Genomic DNA, 21,630 nt, shown 5'->3' on the forward strand with positions numbered 1-21,630 from the left:
AATTCCATTTTTGTATTGGATCTGTAATTAACAGTAATGATGTGGGAGTACCATTACGCCCTGTGATTTAAGGATGTGGGAAGTGTAATAAGCTATTCACTTTTTGCTACTTGACAGAAATATTATGGTGAAAGCTTATGTTTCCAAGAGTTGAACGTCAAGGTGTTAACAGGACTTTCAAGAGTTACAGTGATAGATGCATTTACAGAGAATATACTCTGAAGACAATGAGCAACAGGTTTTATTATGTTTGGGCAATCAGAGATGGAAATAGGGAGGAGCTGAGGGCAATACAGAGGGACCTGAAAGCCAGGATCAGGGAGGCTAAAGACAGGTACAGGAGGAAGCTTGAATGGAAACTCCAGCAGAACAACATGAGAGAGGTCTGGAGGGGGATGAGGACAATCACTGGGTTTCGGCAAACTAGCAACAGAGGGGCTGAAGGCAGTGTGGGCAGGGCCAATGAACTTAACCCGTTCTTTAACAAATTTGACATTGTGACCCCTGCCCATCCCCCACATGAGCGATCTGTTGTCGGCCCCCAACCAACACATATTCCACTCTCCCCTCCTACCCCTCCTCACAGTCCCCCACCCTGCTCTCATGACTATACCCCTCCCCCACACGAAACGACCATGGTGGGCTTCACAGCTGAACAGGTGAGAAGACAGTTAAAACTCCCCAGGGGTGATTGATAAGTTTGTGGCCTAAGGTAGAAGGAAATGAGTTATTCACTTCAAACTTTCTGCATAATCACTCAAAGAGTTGAGCTGCGTGTGCACATAACGAGAGCTGTATAACTCATCTCCTTCTACCTTAGGCCACCAACTTATCAATCACCCCTGCAGTGGGCACTTTCTGGCGGTCTAAGATCTGTAAGCTCCACGACTGCTGGACTAAGTGTGTAAATGTAGGAGGGGATTATGTTGAAAAATAAATGTGCTAGGGTTTCTGAAATTGACTCCTTCGACCTTAGGCCATGAACTTATCAATCACCCCTCGTAGTAGCACGTTTTGTTGCTGCTGTTGTGTTGATGTTTATGTTGTTCTGCTGCACATTGTGCACACGCTATGTTGGTGCTGGAATGTGCGACAACACTCGTGGGCTGCCCCAGCACATCCTTTGGTCATTTTAGTTGTTAACACACATGATGCATTACACTGTATGTTTTAATGTACATGTGAAAAATGAATCTGAAAGTAATGAGGTGGAATCCAATCTAATAGACATTTAGAAATGCAGTACAACTCTGATTTTAAAGCTCTTGAGGATAATGCAAGAATGAGTGAAAATATCAATATGGCTTTCTGAAAGTGGGAAAAACTTGATTTGCTAGTGATACTTAGAGCATCATTCATAAATTAATTTTCAGCCAATTTTAACTCAAGCATTTCCTTCATAACCAGTTGATGTCCCCTTGAAAATAAAAGGTTCAAGTTAAGAACCTGAAAGTGTAGATCACTTCCCATTTTTAAAAAGCTACCTTTTGAGGATGGAAGTAACCATTAGAGCCTGTGGTCAATTGAGGAAAAGGGTAAGTGACCTCAAGCTTGGCAGGAAACTAAGTTCCAGTGATCCCTGCCCTCCTGTATAAATCTACAACTTGCATGTTATGGCATTGCAAAAGTGCCAATGTTATCTTTTCAAAATCTTCCAAATTATGTAGAAAGCAAAACAAACCTATATCAAAGTCTTCTCTCAGGCTAGCATTCCCATCATTAAGGCTCAGGTTACAGTCAGCTATGCTGGAAAAGCCACATTGTTTGTATGGCTTAAAACAGATTCTATTCCAAGCTCTTTTTGGGAAGTGATGACCATCCAGAAGACCAGGGAGCTTTCTAATGAGGTGACATCTTGGTATTTCAACAGTTTCTCCACAGTCTGCCAAAGAATCTCGGCACGCATGTGGCTGCGGTGAATCTTAATGAGATCACATAAATCAGAGTAGGGGAAATACCTTTGCACCCTGAATTATTTCCACACTTGGATCCCAATCTACTTAGGAAATGATTTCCTGGTCCAAGGAAAGGTCTCTAAATCCTAATCCAAATGTTTTCCATTACAGAGATTCTGATTAATATCAAAAAATGTTGCCAATTTTTGGCATTCACAGTTCAAGACTGAACTCATTACAAATTGCACTTGTTTAAAAAGTAAATGATTACACAAGCATTTTATATTTCCTGTCTACTGCTAATTTTCTCATAAACAAGAGAAAATCTGCAGATACTGGAAATCTGAGCAACACACACCAAATGCTGGAGGAACTCAGCAGGCCAGGCAGTAGCTATGGAAAAAAGTACAGTCAATGCTTCGGCCCGAAACTGTACTTTTTCCCCATAGATGCTGCCTGGCCCGATGAGTTCCTCCAGCATTTTGTGTGCGTTGCTAATTTTCTCATTCTAGCTTTTAAAAAAATCTCCACAAAATATCCTGCTCAAGCTGTTAGTCACAGGGTAAAAGCTGGAAGTTAGTAGCATTAGTCACTTGAGTTGTAATTCCATTTCCTTCACATCATAAACTTCATTTCAGCACCTCTCCTCATTTATTCATTTTTCAGGGTCCTACCATACCAAGCCAGACATTCAACTCTGACCCTCCCACCAGCATTCCCGGGTGTAACTGAGGTAATATTCATTTCCCTCACCCCACCCTGACCTGATTTCAGGGAACTTGTTTAAATTTTAATCTGATAATTGCCCAATTAGACAAAATATTTAATTCTACTTGTCAAGCAGGTATGTAAAATTTGACACATCTTACAAAACTGCTTCACTGGGTGTTTTCTCGAATGACATGAGGGCTTATTGTTTATACGTTGGCCCGCTATGCAAGATACTGTATTTGCAAAAATATGCTTTTGCTCATGCAGAAATCTTTTATCAACAATAACATTTCTATGCCTTGCCCTCGAGATCTGATTGTATAATCAGGCTGTCATTTTAACTTTGCAATTCTAAGGCAGTTCTGTACTGCAGGAAATGCAGTTTTTTTTTTGTTTGGTCTGAAGCCAAGAAAGTAATTGTCAGCAACAGATCCAATAGGTCCATTTGAGGAGCAACAAGGAAATCTTCCCTTTCCTGGTCATCATTTATCCGTCATTCAACACCATTATCAGAGACCTACCCATGCACATATCAAATGTTATTTTGTCCAAATTACAAACTTGAATACACTTAAATATTTAATTCACTGTGAAGCATTTTGGAAAATCACACAGAATATTCTTTCCTTGCAAGTTCAGAGGAACATAGACTTCAGCATGGAGTATCAAGAAGTGATTTGAATTGTAATTGCAGTTTTGTTTTATTACTATTAATAATATAATACAAATTACATGAATTATCTGGCTCTAAAGTGCATTAAATCAGGAATGAACACTCAGGAGCTGTGGATTATAGCATGTATCTTGCTTTCACATGATTTAGCAAAGTTTGGAGATATCTTGTATCACAGAGTGTCAAATTACATATATTATAATTGTTATAATACTATATTATATACTGTATAATTATATCTAATAACCTAAATAAAGTGTGCTATTTCCAGTGAAGGCTTCTTCCTGCATTTTCACTTTTGATAGCTGCAAGTGAAGTGATGGGTACATGAACAGGCCCAAATCCTAGGCCCTAGTACCAATCCTGCTATTCCAGCTATACAAGTGTGTGAATCCAACTGACTTTAATATTGGCAATAAAAAAATCGAAATGGCTGTAAAATTTCACTAGGAAGCTACACTATGGAGAGCTCAATATTGAAGACGAGGTTCCTGCTGAATCAATACAAGATGAAAAAGATGGGCAAAAGGTTTGTCTATTGTAGACCCTCCAAGCGCTGACAGCTGCACCAGTAAATACCTGCAGGATACCAGAAGATACATTTCAACATTGAGGCAAAGAATGCATCTTTAATGTTCAGGAGCAAATCCTGTAAGCCAATTTTATTCATTAGCTTCGTTTTATAGTTTGTATTTCAACATTTTAAATGAACATCCTTCAGTGGTGAATATTAAATTAGTATTGAAGTTAATATATTATCATCTATATATGTAAATAACATCTTCACCATTCTGTTTCGTTAAATCCAACATTATATAACCAGACCAATTGAAAAAATTGCCAGATAGACTTAGTTAAATTTAGATTTAATTTATTTTTTTTTATTAAATCAGTCATACTCAGCTGACAAATTAAGAATTTGCATTGTGTCAAGACCAGAAGAAGATCAAAAGGGTAAAGCACCTGACAGAAAATCCATCAATATAATATTTTGAACCACATTCATTTGGAATTGAAATTAGCAAGCAGTTTGCATCATATTAGAAAGACTGCAGTCTAAGCAGATTGGGGGTACGTGGGAGGGAGAAATCAAGGGGAACTTTACAAATCACTCTGGCTGTGAGATCTAATACTAAGGAAACATATTCCAACTGATAATTCCAACCCTGGCAGTTTATCAAGTCAGATATCGACAGTCACACAACCCAAATTCAAAATGTACTAACCTTCTAAACAAAAAAAAGTTAATGTAAAGCGCAGAGTTAGAGAATCAGAGCAATCTTTTCTTGCAATTGGAAGAAGCAGTGAGATTTTAAGCGAAGGTATGAATTTATAGCATGGATGAAGAAAAGAAAAATAAGTTCAGACACTGATAAAGACAAAGTCCAATGTAAGTGCCTTATCTTCCATCTAGACAAGCAACAGCCCTTAAGGCTTTACTTTGAGTTCAACAATTTCAGAAAACCAAACTTTCCAGTTTCCATCAGAACTGGATGGTCTGTAAATTCAGCTATATTTTTTTCTCTCCGCAATTGCTGCCTCACTTATCGAATATTTTCAACATTATTTTATTGCACATCTTTTTGCAGCTGCAGTGTTTAGTTTTGCACCATACAATATTGTGTTTTGTTTCTTAATCCTTTGCCCTTTTTCATTTCCTTTTATTTACATGTCTTCTAGACAGATCAGCTGCAAATAATCAGCCTGGTATCATTGTCTTGTGGCCTCCACCCTGGCACAGATATTCCCTTTGTTCTTCCCAACTCTTCCGCTTCACTGCAAATTAAAACACGTTTTTTTTTAAACCTTTTAAAATTCCGATAAGAGCACATTAAAATGTCAGATTAGTTTCTCTATATTCAGGTGCTGCATGACCATTATCTAATCCTGCTTCCCTTGCCTTTATTTCTAACTAGTCATTTTATTTCTCTAGCAGGTGTTGCATTTCCTGTTGCACTCTGCAACAACTAACTGATTTTCAGAAAAGTTACATTGATAGTTAATGAAATACTAAGTCATCCGTCCACAATAGTTTTCCTCTTACTTTCCACCTACCTTTCTTACAGGAGGAAATCTACTTTGTGCCCTAGCTTTCCTTTTCAAATAGATATAGAAAAATAAAAGACGTCATCAAAGCATAAATTAATTTTGTTATACAGGTTTGCTTCAAATTTTAGGCACTTGTTATTAAAAGAAACTAAAGGACAAATCAGAGGGTGAAAATGAAGCGACAAGACCTGGTATGGAATTAATATAAACAAAAATTTTGGAGGTATTATATATAATTTACTGTAATTCAGTTTTTTCCCTATATTTATCATGTACTTCATTGTACTGCTGCTGCAAAGTTAACAAATGTCATGACATGTGCCAGTGATATTAAACCAGATTCTGATTTTGATTCCTGGGGTAGAAACATGTTATATGCAAGTAATTAAAATTATGCTTACATACATGACCTTCAAACAAGGGGATCAATCAGTATAACTAATATCCATTACATCAATTCCAGAATTTTGTTTCAGATTTTTAGCATCTACATTTTTTAATAATTTCCTTCACATTAAGTTATGTTCTTTTATTGAAGTTTGCTTACAAATACTTGCTTAGGATAGGATACTTAACTATTGAACTGTTTTCAGAGAAAGGCAGAAGATTTAAGTAGGCTAAAGTAGTATTACTTTGTTGCTGGCTCCATATCAGAAATTCATTCTACCCTCAACTTGCTGGACCAATTCCATTTCCTGCTCTTGTGGTTTTTGTATAAGTTTCATGCATTATCATGAGTGGTCATTGCCATTTTTATTAAATCCCTAGTTTCAAATCCCTTCAGTTTTTGAGTAATGTTGAACTAAATTATATTCAAGGCTGAAATCCTAACTCAATTTTTCTCCTTACTTTTCATACCCCATCTACAATGTTTCAGTAAGTTAATCACTTTTATAGAACAAGCTATTATTCATTAAAGCCAGCAGTAAATGGATTATTAAATACTGAACACTTGACATGATTTTTCTGGGCAGACTACTTAAATAGCCTTTTTCTGCTGCCCAAAAGTTCAAAGGTTTTCTTTTTGTTCTTTTGGGAAAAGTAATTAAGTGATTGTATTTTTGTTTTCTGCACTGGAAATTTACTGTAAACAGATTACTTATAATGGAATTGATGACTAAATAAAGAATTCATGATATGGGATCACTGGAAGGAAAAATAAGTCAAGGTTAAATGTTTCTTGAAAGGAAAGCTGGAATGATAATCTGAAAGTGTTTTGTTTCATCCCTAAACATCACCATCAATGTTCCATAACTAACCATACCAACCACCACCAGCAAAATTAAACACTGTACTCTTTCATTTGTTTACCAGCCTTCCTTTCAAGTACTAAGTATTAGGCAGATACTGTAGACTGTAATTGGAATCAAAATTATGGGTAGTGATTTATTCTTAACTACTTCATGGAAATAATATTCTTTTTTCTTTAAAAAATTACAAAATTACCACCCGGCTTCACCTATCACCTTCCAGCTAGCCTCCTTCCCCCTCCTCCCACCTTTTTGTTCTGGCGACTTTCTACTTCCTTCTCAGTCCTGAAGAAGGGTCTCAACCCGAAACGTTAACTGTTAATTCATTTCCATAGATGCTGCCTGAACTGCTGAGTTCCTCCAGCATTTTATGTGCGTTGTATCAGATATTCAATCTCCTTTTTATTCATTCAACGCATGTAGGCTGAGCCAGCATTTACTTGCCTACCCCTTATTGCAATTGAGAAAATGGTAGCCAGCTGCCTTCTTGAACTACTGTAGCCCTTGAGGTACTCTACAAGGAGGGAGTTCTATGGTTCTGTCCCAGCAACACTAAAGAAATAAAGGTACATTTTCAATTCAGGATGGCAGACAGCAACTTCCAGGTGGTGCTGTTCAGAGCTTTTGCTGCCACTGACCCTTTAGCTGGTGGAGGTCAGGAGTTTGGAAGCTGCTGTCTAAGGCATCTATCGAGGTGCTGCAGTGAGTTCTGAAGATTGTGCATGCAGGAGTGAGTGTTGCCCCTACTCCAACTTAACCATGACTTCATTCTTTACCAGATTTATTGAACTCCTTGATCATTGATCCCATTGTCTTGATTTCCATTGGAATTTCATGAGAAATGGAAAAGAAGTCCTGCTCTTAGGTTAGTCTTTTTGGATAATTTTGATCTCCTCACTTCATTTCTTTCAATATCAAGGCCAACAACTTCTTATTTGAGAGAAGATAAATTGAAACTATAGGTGACATGTGATTCTACAGGTGGTGAGGTTAAAAGGCATCCAATCTGTGCAATAATTTATGCCAAATACATTCTTGAATTCATTTGGTCAGTAACAAGAATATACAAGATTAAAACAATTATTAAAATATATTATTTACATAGAATGTAGTGGATAGATAATTAAGATCAAAAGTACACCAAAACCATATTTTAAGAAAATAAAGACCCTTTAGTTTAACCTTGATCATTGAGAAGTGATGGAAGAGTTAATCAAGAGTGCTATCAAGTAGTACTTGGTTAGCAACAACTTCTCACAGAAGTTCAGTTTGGATTTGCCAAATGGGAAATTAGTCAGTTGGGGAATCCTAATTGTAGACAAGCAATTCTATAACATTGCCATGAAATTACCATTTTGGGGGTAAAGCATTCTATAACCACATTTAATAAGTTTGTATGACTAATTTCAGATTAAGCTTTTTCAAATAAATATTTCCACCATTTAACTGAAACTTTCAGGTAATGTTATATCTAACTTCATGTGGGAACATTTTACTCTGAACATTAAAAATAATTTGATATTCTAGATTTGGCCTTAAGCACCAAGCTAACTTTAATATATACTGTAAATACTATGAATTTGCATTTTTTAAAAAAATGTTCTATTCAAGACTCAGTTTAATTTTGTGGGTCTTTGTTTTTTTAAAAAACAAAAATATTGTCTTGCAAATACTTTTCTTCTGAAGCGTACATGTTCTTCTGATCCCTTTTGTGTGCTATGAAAAACCACATCTGACAGTCCTCAAGAAAATGTAACATCAGTAACATTTTCAGTGTTTCTTTAAATCCACAACCCCTTGGCAGTACAGATGCACGATGACTGTTTTGGCTTAAATTAGATGTTTTTCAAAACCATTTATCCATATAAGGCCATTGATTGCATGCTAGCAGCTCAGCACTTCATACAGAGAGGTGGAAAGCCAATGTTTGCTTATTCTCTTTGGGCAGCTGGAATGAGATTTTTTTTCCAGGAAAGACAAATTCAGTCATTACAAGTACAATTTATTCCAATGAGAACCGGTAACAATATAGTTTATTTTTTCTAATCACATTGTTTTAATTATTTTCAATAAAGCTCAATCTTTTTGTAGTTATATTTGCTGAAATTTGATGTTAAGCTCTGCTCAAAGGAATAGACGGGACAAAGATTAATGAAATACAAAAATAAAAACAAAGTGCCCGAAATTTTCACCAAATCAGGCAACATTATGGAAAGAGAAACAATTATATCTCCTAAATTCTTTGTCAGAAACTGGATTCTCAACTCCAAGTCCATTCTTCTTTCCCCACTGACCACACCCTGTCTGATGGCACATTCCTATGCAACTGCAGGAGAAGTAATACCTGTCCTCCCACCTCCCACCATTCGAGGATGGAGTATTTCCTGGTAAAGGGACAGTTCCCTTGAACTTATTCCAATCTACTATAATGAACTTAGCGTTTAAGTGTGGTCACCTCTACACTAAATGAATCAAACATTGATCAATAGTATTCAGTGTATTGCGGCATCTGATCTCCCTACTGCCTGCTACTTTAAATTGCAATCCCACTGTCATATCTGCCTGTGACATTCTGCACTGTTACAATAAGACCCAATGCAATCTTGGCAAACAGCACACTTTTCTGGGCATATTGTAGTCTTCCAGACTCACTGTCAAATTCTTCAACTTTAGACAACTCACTTTCTTTATACTGTATCAAAACTTGCCATTTTTGTCAGTCATCCATCTGCGATTTTGGCTCATTTGTTTTACTTTTGGTATAGTCTGACTGTTGGACAGGTCCACAGCCCTGCCAATAGCAACACAAATGCAGATAAAGCAGTATAATGTGCTTTTAACCCATTTCAATTCATTTGGTCTCATCCTATTGAAGATATTACTTTTGCTCTACTTTCCCTTCTCCAACTTCCCTACGACTGAAAAAACAAAATTTGTTTTCTCTTTCCCAGCTCTAAAGGGGCTCAGATCTGAAACATTAATTTGCTTTTTCTTTTCACAGCCTGACAAGTTCAAGTTCAAATTTAACTATCAATCAACCATACCCGTGAATACAGCCAAATGAAACAGTGCTACTCCAGTACCAAAATGCAAAGCACTGTACCAGTAGACCTGTACAGCACAAGGCGTATAGAAGGTAGCTAGCATATACAGTAAAGTGCAGTCACAAACATAAAAGTATAAAATATAGTCAAAAAGTATAGTCAAAGCCCCCAAGTCGATAAATGCTGCACTTCTGCTGAGTGAACACTGGGGTGCATCACCAATTCAACTGGAGTACCTTTCTCCAACACCTCCCCCGGGAAGCTGCAAACAGGCAACACCGCGGCTTGAGGCCTAGTCCTCGCAGCAACTGAGGCCACACAGCTCCCCCGCAATTCACCAATGAATTGGATTTGCAACATTCCACACCAGCAGTGTCCAACAGAGACTTGCATAAGAAAAGTGACTGAGATGATCACTTGCAGTTAGACTGCACACCTCCTTTGTGCAACCACTCCGACACTTCTGTCGCAAACAGCATCACGGTCCACACTAAGTCCAGCTCCTTCAGTTTCACTGCCAACAGGCAACTCAGTGATAAGGTAGATCTGCAGAACTTTAAGTTCTTAGAGTCCACTAGGGTCTTGCAATCGTAAAAAATGTTTAAAAAAAAACAATAACACTTTTAGTTGACTCCATAGAACCCAATGCGTCTGAGTGCACTGCCATCTTACCTTCAATAATTACCTACTGAGCGTTGGGTTATGGAAATTCATCTTAAATTAAAATTTTCACTTTTATTCCACATTATCAACACCTATAGTTTCCATTTTTGTTAAGTTTAGATGAAATATAGTATGGGCATAAATATTATTACACGCATCCTATTTAGTACAGTCTACACTACCACCCTCTCACTTACTCAGAAGGAAATGAGTTAATGGTTCCTCATGGTTTCATCCATGCTTTGCTATCTGTATCTGATAGTCACCATTTTTTAATGAATCATCTTCCTTTCAATGCTCCAGATATGTGCTCGCCACTTCCTTCTACAATTGGCCTTTGCTGCAAGAGAGGAGGAGTTTAGAAATAAGTATTTCCCAGTTCTAAACTCCAATCATCTGAGAATAAAGACCAACTGCTACTTGCCCTCCAAATCACTCGCTCCACCTGTCTGCTAAGTTTTTGTGAATTGTTCACAAGAGCACCTAGATCCCTCTGAATTTTGCTCATCTTCAATCTTTCTCCATTTACATAATAGTCAGCCTTTAACGTGCAAACATGTGGACTTTGGCAGGAGGAACATCATTTCATTTGCCAAGCATTTGCCCATTCAGTCTATCCATCTATTTCCTGTTGCAGAATCCAAATATCTTCACCAGAAGATGCTCTGCCACCTTTTCAATATAATAAGCAAATGTGGAAACCTTACACACTGCTCCCTTTACCAGATTGTTAATAGGTGTTGTAAATAATTGAGGGTTAAAAGCTGACCCTTGGAGTACTTCACTGGTTACATTGTGCAGGCCTAAAAAAGACAAGTTTATTACAGCTCACTCTTCTATACGAAAACCAGTCTTTAACCTATGCTAAGTATACTTTCCTCATAACTATGAGCTTTATCTTCTGCATCAACCTTTTGACGCATCCTCTAAAATGTTTTCAGAAAAAAATACATTACATCATAGATTTCCCTTGTTATTTCAATTCTGCTTGTTATATCCTTGAAGAACAGTAAATTTGTCATACATGATTCACGTCATATTTGGTTTGGTTATTAAGCTCTTCTAGATGACTCACAATTTCTTCCTTGATTAAATACTCCAGCAACAAGCAAATGTTAAGTTAACAGGCTAATATTAACCAGCTTTTGTTTTCCTCTCTCCTTGAAGAAATATTTTCAGTTTTCCAATTCACTTGTACTTACTGGGAACTAAGATGGTGTAGGAAGTGGAATTTTGATAGAAAATCAAGCAGAAACGTTATGAATGGTGCAGCATGATCATTATTGCATGTACTTGTGCTTTTTTGACATCAATCAAATGTCAATTCATAAGGATCCCACTGAGTATCAATGACAATGAAGAATTCACAAGGAAGTAGGGTTACTAATAATTAATAATTTAAACATTTAGTACATAAAGCTTTAGAATGAAAGTTCTTTATTTTGGAAAGTTTAATAAGGAAGAAAGAAAATAAGGATTTCTAGACCCTAATGTTCTTGGCAAACTATTGGAATCTATCACTAAGAGGTCATAACAAGGCACTTAAAATGCCTAATCATACTAACATGTAGTTTTTGAAAGCGAGATCATGATTGGCATAGGAAAGAGCTTTTTTTGAGAATGCTGTTCACAGGGTAGATGAGAGGAACCAATGGATTTTCAAAAACATTTGATAAGGATCACACAACAAAGTCATTACCTAAAAAGAAGGATCTAAGATTGTGCCAATGGTAGAAGAACAAAAGCAGAAATTTTCTAATAATAGCAAGTAACAAGTAAATGAGCAGTGTATAGTTTCATAAGGCTTAAATTGCGCATGAGCAACAAACTATTAAGAGACACACACACACACCACAGTTTTCAGTTCATATTGTACTAACTTAGATGTCGCAACCATCGTTGCATGCAATAAAAGTGGCAATTAACTGGAGTACCTTGAAAGTGTCAGACAATGATAATCTCCAACAAAGGGAATCCAAACATCTGCCCTTGACTTCAATAGCATCAGCATAACCAAGTCTCCCATCATCAATGAAGTCATCACTGACAAATATTTGATTGGTTCAATCACAGATATCATGGTAACAAATGCAGATCAGAGTCTGGATAATCTGCAGGAAGTGACATAGTTCCTGATACTCTACAACCTTTCTACTATCTACAAGGCATAAGTCAGAAGAATGATAGAATACTCTTCATTTGCAAGGAAAAGGGCAATAACTCTCAAGAAAGTTGACATCATTAAGGACAAAGCCGCCCAGTTGATTGGCACACCAGTAACCATCCCAAATATTCACTCCACAACCAGCACACAGTCACTGTCAGTCTGTGCTATTTCCCAAAATGCCCTGCTGTTACTCTTCCAGACTGCTCAGACAATGCACTCAAATGAGAAACTTCTATTTGGAGGGTAGTTATGTAACAACACCACGAACTAAAGAAGTTTTGCTGGAACCAAACAGAGCTATGGTAGTAGCACATTTGAGCACTATATGCTGTTTTGGTCTACCATGTGCAGTTTTGGTCTTTTTTTAGGTCTCGTGAGACCATGGAATGTTTCCAGGGCGCAGACCGGCAGTTGCCCATTCTGCAAGTCTCCCCTCTCCATGCCACCGATGTTGTCCAAGGGAAGGGCACTAGGGCCGATACAGCTTGGCACCAGTGTCGTCACAGAGCAATCTTGGCACCGGTGTCGTCACAAAGTAATATGTGGTTAAGTGCCTTGCTCAAGGACACAACACGCTGCCTCAGCTGAGGCTCGAACTAGCGACCTTCAGATCACTAGACCGATGCCTTAATCACTTGGCCACGCGCCAACACACGTCTTGGTCTACATACCCAAGGATAGATATGCAAGGTTTGGAACTGATTTCTGGGATGAAGTTATCCTACAAAAACTGATCAAGTTTAACCTATAATGAAGTGATCTCATTGAGGCATCCACAATTTTAAAAATTGACAAGGAAGATATAAAGATGATTTCCCTATCAGGAGAATCTAGAATGAGCATTTATGATTAGGACTTCTTCATGAAAAGGTAAAAATTTTTGGCATTTTATTGCTAAGTGCTTTGGATACTTAGCCACTATTTTCAAGACTCTGAGCAATAGATTTTTGGACAGTGATGAAACATGAGGATATGGAGAAAGTCATGCAAGAAAGTGAATGAGACACAGGATCAGAACTAAGTCACTGGATAGCACAGAAAACTTGAGTTACATACATAAACTACTGCTGCCTGTGTTTCTCATTAACCAAAAGGAATTACAACCTACATATATAAAATCATTAGTTTACTTTAAGGATGGAGTGTTGGTTAGAGTGCTTTCAAGTTAGGGGTTACTTCACAAACCTGGTTACATCACGCAAATTAAACATTTTTTTCTTTTAAAATAAGGAATTTTACAGCAGGACTGATTCATGGATACCCTAACTTCGAAAGAAAAATGCTAATCAATGACAGGGACATATAGGTTTAAGTTTACACTGCGAACATTTGTCCATTTCATGGCATCATGATGGTAAATACTCAGAGCTTTGCCATCATTATAATTTCAAAATAACTGGGCACCGTGGTAGCGTACCTCAGGGCGTAGGAGTTCAATTTTGGCATCCTCTGTAAGGAGCATCTGTACGTCCTCCCCATGGAATAAGCAGGTTTTGCCTGAGTGCTCCAGTTTCATCTACAGTCCAAAGGTGTACCGGGTAGGTTACCTGGTCAATGTCATTTGTCCCATGATTAGGTTATGGTTAAAATCGGGGTTGCTGTGTTGACATGACTCAAAGGGGCTATTCTGCACTGTATCTTTAGATAAATGAAATCAGTCTGATGTTATCTCAGAAAATCACGCAAGCATGGCTGCCTGGATGTTCTAATTGACGAGTAGCTCCAAGGGAGCAGAAGGCAAATTTCATGGTCAAGATGAGCTTGGCGGGCATAAGGAAGAAAATAAGAAAAAGAGAAATTGAAGATTCAAGGCACAAGTGAAAATCCTAAACAATAATTGCTGGACTGAAAGGGGAAAATCCAGCATGATGACTGAATAACCTTCAAAATCTTATGAAACATTGGCCTCCTGCAGAAGCTGGAGGAAAGAATGGAGGGTGAGTAGAGAGCGGTTCAAATAAAAAGTAGTACAGCGAAGAAGCCATTTCCCAATATTGTTCTATAGCAATGAAAAGGTTTGCAAACAAATAGTTCACTGAAATCTGGCAATGGGACAAAATTACCTCTGCTTTCATCACGCCATCTTCAGTTGGCACAGCATCTTGGATTTGATTTTCCAAACAAAATTAACATAAATGATAAACCCAAGAAGGTCTGCATGCACTGGAAGTCCAAAGCAACACAAAAAATGCTGGAAGAATGAACAGTCGATGTTTCGGACCAAGACCCTTCTTCAGGACTGAGAAGGAAGGGGGAAGATGCCAGAATACATAAATGATCTTGAAACCTACAAGGGCTTGCATTGCAAATTAGCAATATTAGATTTCAAACAATCATGTTAAAACCTGCAAACTACACCAGTTTAAATCAAAGGCACATTCCTGTAGACTAAAAGGTGTTTTATGTTTGTACCTCTAAAGTCTCACTTATACTTGCAGCTGTTCCATTTAAAATCTTTTCCATGACTTTGGTAGATTACCTTTAAGGAGCCCCATTTATACTGAGGTACATAGCAGGGTATCTGGCAAACTAAACCCCAACCACAATTCACTTGTATGTTAAAAAAAAATTGCATATGCATGACAGAATACATAATTGACAACATGTTCTAACAACATGTTCTAACATTTAAACTGTAACAAATTGCTTGCTCAGAGAAATACAAACTGTACTTTTAAATTCAAACCACTTCCTTTAATACCTTTTTCCTAAAGGAATAAAGCTACGCAAAGTAATAGTTCTATCACCTGATATTAACTCTCTGATATCTCTCCCTTAAATGACAGTTCCTTACACCCATGATCAGAATTAGCAAGCAAGGAAAATGAAGTCAAGAACTGAAAATTTTGATCTTCTCCATGTGCTGCCACCACGGCCCCTCCACCACCCCCAAGGTCCACAACATGCACTTTCTGTTTGGTCGTTTGATAATAGCATTGTGCTTTGCAGTACATATGACCCAGGTTCAATTCTCACTGCTGCCTGTGAGGAGTTTCTACGTTTTCCCCCTGACCATACAAGTTGGTTTCCTCCCACTGTCCAAAGACATGCCAGTTGGTAGAGTAATTGGCCACCATAAACTGTCCCGTGATTAGGCTCAGATTAATTCGGAAGATTGCTAGGCGGCATGGCTTGAAGGGCTGGAAGGACCTACAAGGGCACTGTATGTCAGTCAATAAATAAATAAATGAGGGACAGATCATTTTCCTGTTTCCTACACTCTGGAGTCAAGGCTACCATCACCATTTACTTGCCTTGAAAGAGCAAAATAACGGTCAATCCTAAAGAATTATGTAAAATTCCTTAAATCTCCAGGCAATGGTTCTAAAAAGGTAAATCTACAGATCTGGATACAAAACATTAAATCTAAAATATGATTCCAATCATTACTTACTGCCCTTTCCAGAAATACTAATAACCTTCAATGTAACTGGTAATTGTGCCAATTTTGAAATTTAGGAAATAGTCATATCTCATGTGTTTCCTTTTCAGAGTTATTTAAAATGTTTGTAATATTATATGGTAGATCACTGACAATTCAAAATTTACAGACCCACAGACTGACTTCATTACATTTAAAGTATCAAGCCAATTCTGAGTATTTCTTTCAATGAAATATTACTAAACATTCCAATTTATTACTCATGACATAGTTTAAATTAGAATAATAGTCATGCAAACTAACGAGTGTCCCTAAAGCTCACAGAACAAATCAGTCATCAGGCAGTTCTTCATCAATAAACACAAGTAAAAGAAAATCTGTTTCTTACCTTTTGCCTCTCTTTCAAGACACAAAAGACTCTAGTTGTAATGCTCTAATAAAACTTCACATTTTACCAAGTTAGGAGATGCTGGGGCAGATTATCCAAGGTATGTTTTAAAGCTTTCTTAAAATAAAAGATAGAAATATAGACAAGTTTATGAAGAAAAATTCCAGAGCTTATGACTTGGATCTTTGGCAGACAAAGCTAAAGCTAACAAAAATGAAGGAGGAGGTCTACCCAGAATTGGGGAAGGACATAAATCTGAACATTTTCAAAGGTTGCAAGAGGGGAAGAAGCGGGTGAAAGATATGAAAACAATATTTTACAATAGTCACGGAAGCAACAGTAGTTATCAACACAAGATAAGCAGCCAAATTGTACAGCAACATTTAAAAGTAAATATTGTGGATTTAGTGACAGTGAAATAGATCATGATTCTTGATCGAAAATAGTATCAGGACTGGATATACTATTATCCAAATTAGATAAGTTGATAGATATCTATTTCTAGGCGCACTTCAATTGGTAATCCTCAGTAAAGACATTGTATACAGTATCTCTGGAAAATCCAACCAAAACTCACTGGAAGATAATTGAATCTATCAATCTATCAATCCAGTATTCTCAGCATTGAGACCCCAAATTATTCACAGTTGGCTACGCATTTCCAACAGCACACTTACAAAACTAACTTCCTATTCTGCATTCTAACATGGGAGAAGATTAACAATTTGGAATAGAAAATCATCCAAAGATGTACTTAAAATTTCCTTGAAAAAAAATGCAACAAACCTACTCCTGGTAATCTATGATCATGACTGCTCAAAGTGGAGACAAACCATTTGGGATGGTATTGAAAATCTAGACCATACCCTGGGAACACAGAAGTACTGCGTAATGTTTGAAGGAATGCATCATTTCACAAACTACCCAGTCCATCAACCACTTCCTGCCCCATAGGCAAGTCCGTGGTTTTTACATTTATGTTACTTGCCACTTCAGAATGCATATGACTGGAAAGAAGTCAAGTAATCCACTACATCATGAGGCTGTTCAAGTAGCATTTCTAAGCATTGAACTGTAAGATCATTCAGAACAAAGTTATACTCAAATCTACATACAGTACAAATCATTTTCCATTAGCAAATAGACAGGTCAACTACACAGGGGTTCCCAACCTGGGGTTCACAGACCCTTTAGTTAATTGCAAGGCTTCATGGCATAAAAAAGGTTGAGACCTCCTGATGCAGTGGAAACAAGGTTATAAAACCCATTTAATAAATAAAGGATTGGTTATGAAATATAGCAATGATTATACAACGGCATGTGATATATGATTGATATATAACAATGCCACTTGCCACTTCAAGGTAATAAATTTTCCAGTTTCATCTGTTGACATGGCAGTAACATCTTTTTTTTAATTTTACAAACAATATTTTAAGATTTGAACAAATTAATGCATGTAACAATGGAGATTTCTTTACTCAAAGGCAAGATAATTTCAGCTTAGAAGCTATACAACTGCAGTAACAACAAACTACTGACCCTAGCTCTTTTTAAACGATTGTTCCACATTCATCAAGTTCTCGTGAGCCTATAATTGCACTAAGGTGGATAACGTCTCCCCAATCAAACCGGTGCCTGCTTAACGAAAACGAGGACTGGTTGAACGCAAGTACCAAGTGCGGTTCATGTCCAAAACAGAAGGTTCTGAAATCAAGTTCATTCCAGAAACCCGAGCGCAGGAATTTTCTGTGACATTCCCATGCAGAAATACAATAAGGGAATATTTCAGAGAAGTATCATTTTCAGTTAAACTGAGACAGTATTGGTTCTTTCGCGTGTACATAAAGGATACCTAAACGCTATTTTGTGCAGCAGGAGATTGATTTATCACGGAGTAAAAGTTGACCCCCCCAAAAAAAAAATCAGGATTTATAAAAGATCCAAGGTAGGGTTTGGAACTTTCTTAAAATAACAGATAGGAATATGGGCAAAATTATGGAGAAAAATTCCAGAGCTCATGATCTTTGGCAGACAAAGCTAAAGCTAACAAAAATGAAGGGGGAGATCTACCCAGAATTGGAGAAGGATATAAATCTGAAGATTTTCGAAGGTTACAGGAGCGGAAGAAGAGCAAGAGATTCTTTTATCGTGGTCATTTAAGCAGCCTGTGCTGTGCAAATTAGCGGAGTTTCGCCGCATGGTATAAAGACGATATACACGTTATCAAAAAAGCACACCCTTGGCTTTATAATACTTAGATGTCAAGAAATCGACAGTGTCCATCCATACAGATTTAGGTATTCCACATTTCTAATGATCACATTAGTTCCAAGACATCTTCAACTGAAATGGTAGCCTCTATTCATTTTGTAGGTGACAGGAAGCACTACACATACTCAGTGGAAAGTGAATCTCAGGGTTGTATATGGTGACATATACAGTATGTACTTTGATAATAAAATTTACTTTGAACTTTAATTGCGTTAACAATCGCGTTCAGTTTGCTTCTCATTGCCAAAACACCTGCTCCCGTTAGAACGTTAGATGATGTTAGATACACATGAATGTACAGATGTAGTTAGTTTACCCACTATTCAATAAAATCAGACACCCTTCATGAAATCCAACGACGAAGGAAATGAGTAGCAAACTCTGGAGAACTTCAATTCAGTTTTAATGTCATCCATTTGCTAACCGATTTCTCATTAATAACGGCATTTTTTTCGCAGTAAGAATCAATTTTAATATGAAAAACGTTAAATTAACACGAGTGCGATCAAAACACCAGGGTACTAAAAGGTATATCTGGGCGATCTCACCACTGCAAGGAAAAAAAGAACTATTTAATTGGTCTAACAGCCAAGCTTGACGCTGAAGTCCAGAAACTGTCATCTGCTGCGGAAGGACACAATAAACTGGAGTCAGCATTTTATTTGAACGTTTAAGCAGAACTGACAAGTTAAGAATAAACTTCAACTGCATTTAGAGACTGCTTGCACAAAAAATTAAGCGAAGGATCAAATATGTAAAACAATTTTGCAGTATCTGCTTCATTCTGCGTTAAGACCGGTTTAGAGCCGAGAGATAGCAAAAGCATTGTTAAGTTATGCGATTTAACAATCGAAGTGTAGTTATGGATCTGCTTTGCGAATCGTGACACGTCGCATGCCAGATAGGAGGCTGTCCCAACTTGTACCTAGGCACACTAAGAAATCAAACGTGCCGACTTTACGTTATCTGCTTAAAGAATGGACGTGTACCTTGGTGCAGGACGGATCGATAGCATTGTAGTGAGCGGCACTGCCGCCAGCGACATACTCTGTAGCCCGGGACACTCAACGTTTCACAGCTAAAACTCATCGTGGATCTTGGGATAACCCCCGCCTCCCAGAGGACTAAGCAAGGCCAGAGCAAGAACCACGGAACCGCAAGCACCGAGTGCGGGGGAACATTTCAGTGTAAATCAAACAAACACACCCTCTCCCTTGTTCTCTCACCAATTTCCTGAGGGCTGGTTCGTCCAAAGATGAATAGCGGTCCGCGGACATCGTGAGGCCAGGCTCTGCCCTTCAGAGCTCCAGAGGGTCAGAAGTTCGCTTCAGTACTCAGCGATGGTGTTGCCGGCTCAATTCACCCCCTCGGACAGCCCCGTCACTCGGCGACCCCCCCAGGTGTCCCGACGTCTGACAGTCCGATCGTCACAGGTGCTCGCTCCGAACTCCGGCAACGGGGCCAAAGTATCCCCTCAGGCGAAATCAACCTGGATCACAGGTCACACGGGCGCTCTTGTCCCAGTTTTATTTCCCACAGCCCCCGCCCCGAACGTTTTCTGCCCTTCGTCTTCTCCCCGAACAATCCCCCAGGTTCGGAGTCCCGAACCCACCCCGCTTGCGGCGGCTCACCTCAGCTCGAGCTTCAAATACCGATCTCAGCTGAAGTCCCGCCCAGCGGCCTGGGCGTCGCCCAATCGCGCTCACTCTTATCCGCCAGCTTCCTTCTGATTGGATCTCAGGTTTCAACCGTCGTTTTCGGACGTCACATCGGCGGCCACTCCGTCCGACCGTGTTACCTCTGGGACAATTTTCCGCTCGGAGCTACCGTGAAGTTGGACTGCGGCCGCCTAGGAGAATTAATAGCGTTCCCGAAGCTTAAAATCTCTGCTAATGTTACGAAAAACAACCCATAGATGATGCTAGGCACAATCTGGTCTAACGAAAGGCCTTCGCTCTGAAACGTTAAAAGTTTATCTTCTCAAAGGTGTAGCCTGACACGCGGAATATTCCCAGTACTTTCAGTTTCTATTTTACATTTCCAGTATATGCAGTTAAAAAAAAAAATCCAATTAGACTAAGCGGGCTCTCTTGATTGAGTCGCATCCATACCAGACCCCTAAAACAGGTAATCCATTCTGAATGCCATCATGGCAAGAGATCACCAGAATGACAGAGTTATAGAAAAGTACAGCACAGAAAACAGGCCCTTGGACCCATCTGGTCTGCGCCGAGCCATTAAGAGAAAACTCTTAAAAGAAGTTCTCAGAGCAGCCTTGAGAAAATGCAACATTTTCAGTGACTCGTAGTACTCCCTGGCCCATGACCAAACAGAGAGGAAGAAGGAGCAGCCAGGACAGCATCAAAAAACATGAGCCTTTCCATTAAAAAAAAACACCAGCAAAAATGTAGCCAGCGGCTCACCAACTTTACACTACGCACCTTCCTGTCGTATTAAGCATCTGCCGCCCTGCCAGTGGCAGTGTCTGAAGATCCCAACAGCCATCTCGGAGCCCACAGAATTGGAAGCAAGCCATTCTCATCCCCAAGGGACTGCCTGAAAATGACTTCACAGCCAAGACATTACTTTTCATGTGTAACCACTGGAGAAATGCAAGGAACTGGCAAACAATTTGCAGTGCAGCAATTAACAAAAAGGAAGTATTGTCATACTGGACAGAAGCAGGGACTTCAGATCACCTTATGTCACCTATCAAGTATCCATCTATATTAAGCCAATTTTCCACCATTTGGACAGTAGCCTTTCAGACCCTGGTGATTGGAATGCTTACTTAAATACTTATTTAATGCTGTAAGAGAACCTGAATCCACTACCTTCTCAGAGAGCACATTCCTGATTCTAACCACACTCTTCAGTAATATTTCTTACCTTGGTCCCTCTAACCTTCATACATCACACCTTGAACACGTACTCTCGAGTTTTACATGTCTTCATTAAGAGGAAAAAATCTTCACTCTCCACTCTATGCCCCTCATAATTTTATATATTCATATCAGGTTGTCCCTCAGCCTCCGAACTAAGTAAAATAAACACAGCCTATCCAGTCTCTTCTCATGATTGAAACATACCATCCAAGGAAACACCTGAGAGATTCTCCTCCACAGCTTCCCCAA

The 21,630-nt window shown here is 38.5% G+C and overlaps 1 protein-coding gene across 2 annotated transcripts in view; it reads right to left on the reverse strand.

Annotated features, from left to right (window-relative positions):
* smtnb (smoothelin b) overlaps positions 1 to 20,096 on the reverse strand; it is a 272,508-nt gene extending 252,412 nt beyond the window's left edge. The window contains exon 1 of one of the 2 annotated variants that reach the window (XM_063034479.1): positions 19,723 to 20,096. In XM_063034479.1, the coding sequence (XP_062890549.1) occupies positions 19,723 to 19,773 (51 nt within the window). In that variant the 5' untranslated portion in view covers positions 19,774 to 20,096. The remainder of the gene's footprint in view (positions 1 to 19,722) is intronic. The other variant, XM_063034478.1, reaches the window with a different exon arrangement.
* Positions 20,097 to 21,630: the final 1,534 nt, after the last annotated feature.

Source organism: Mobula hypostoma, chromosome 27, assembly GCF_963921235.1.
Source record: "Mobula hypostoma chromosome 27, sMobHyp1.1, whole genome shotgun sequence".
Lineage (NCBI taxonomy): Eukaryota > Metazoa > Chordata > Chondrichthyes > Myliobatiformes > Myliobatidae > Mobula > Mobula hypostoma.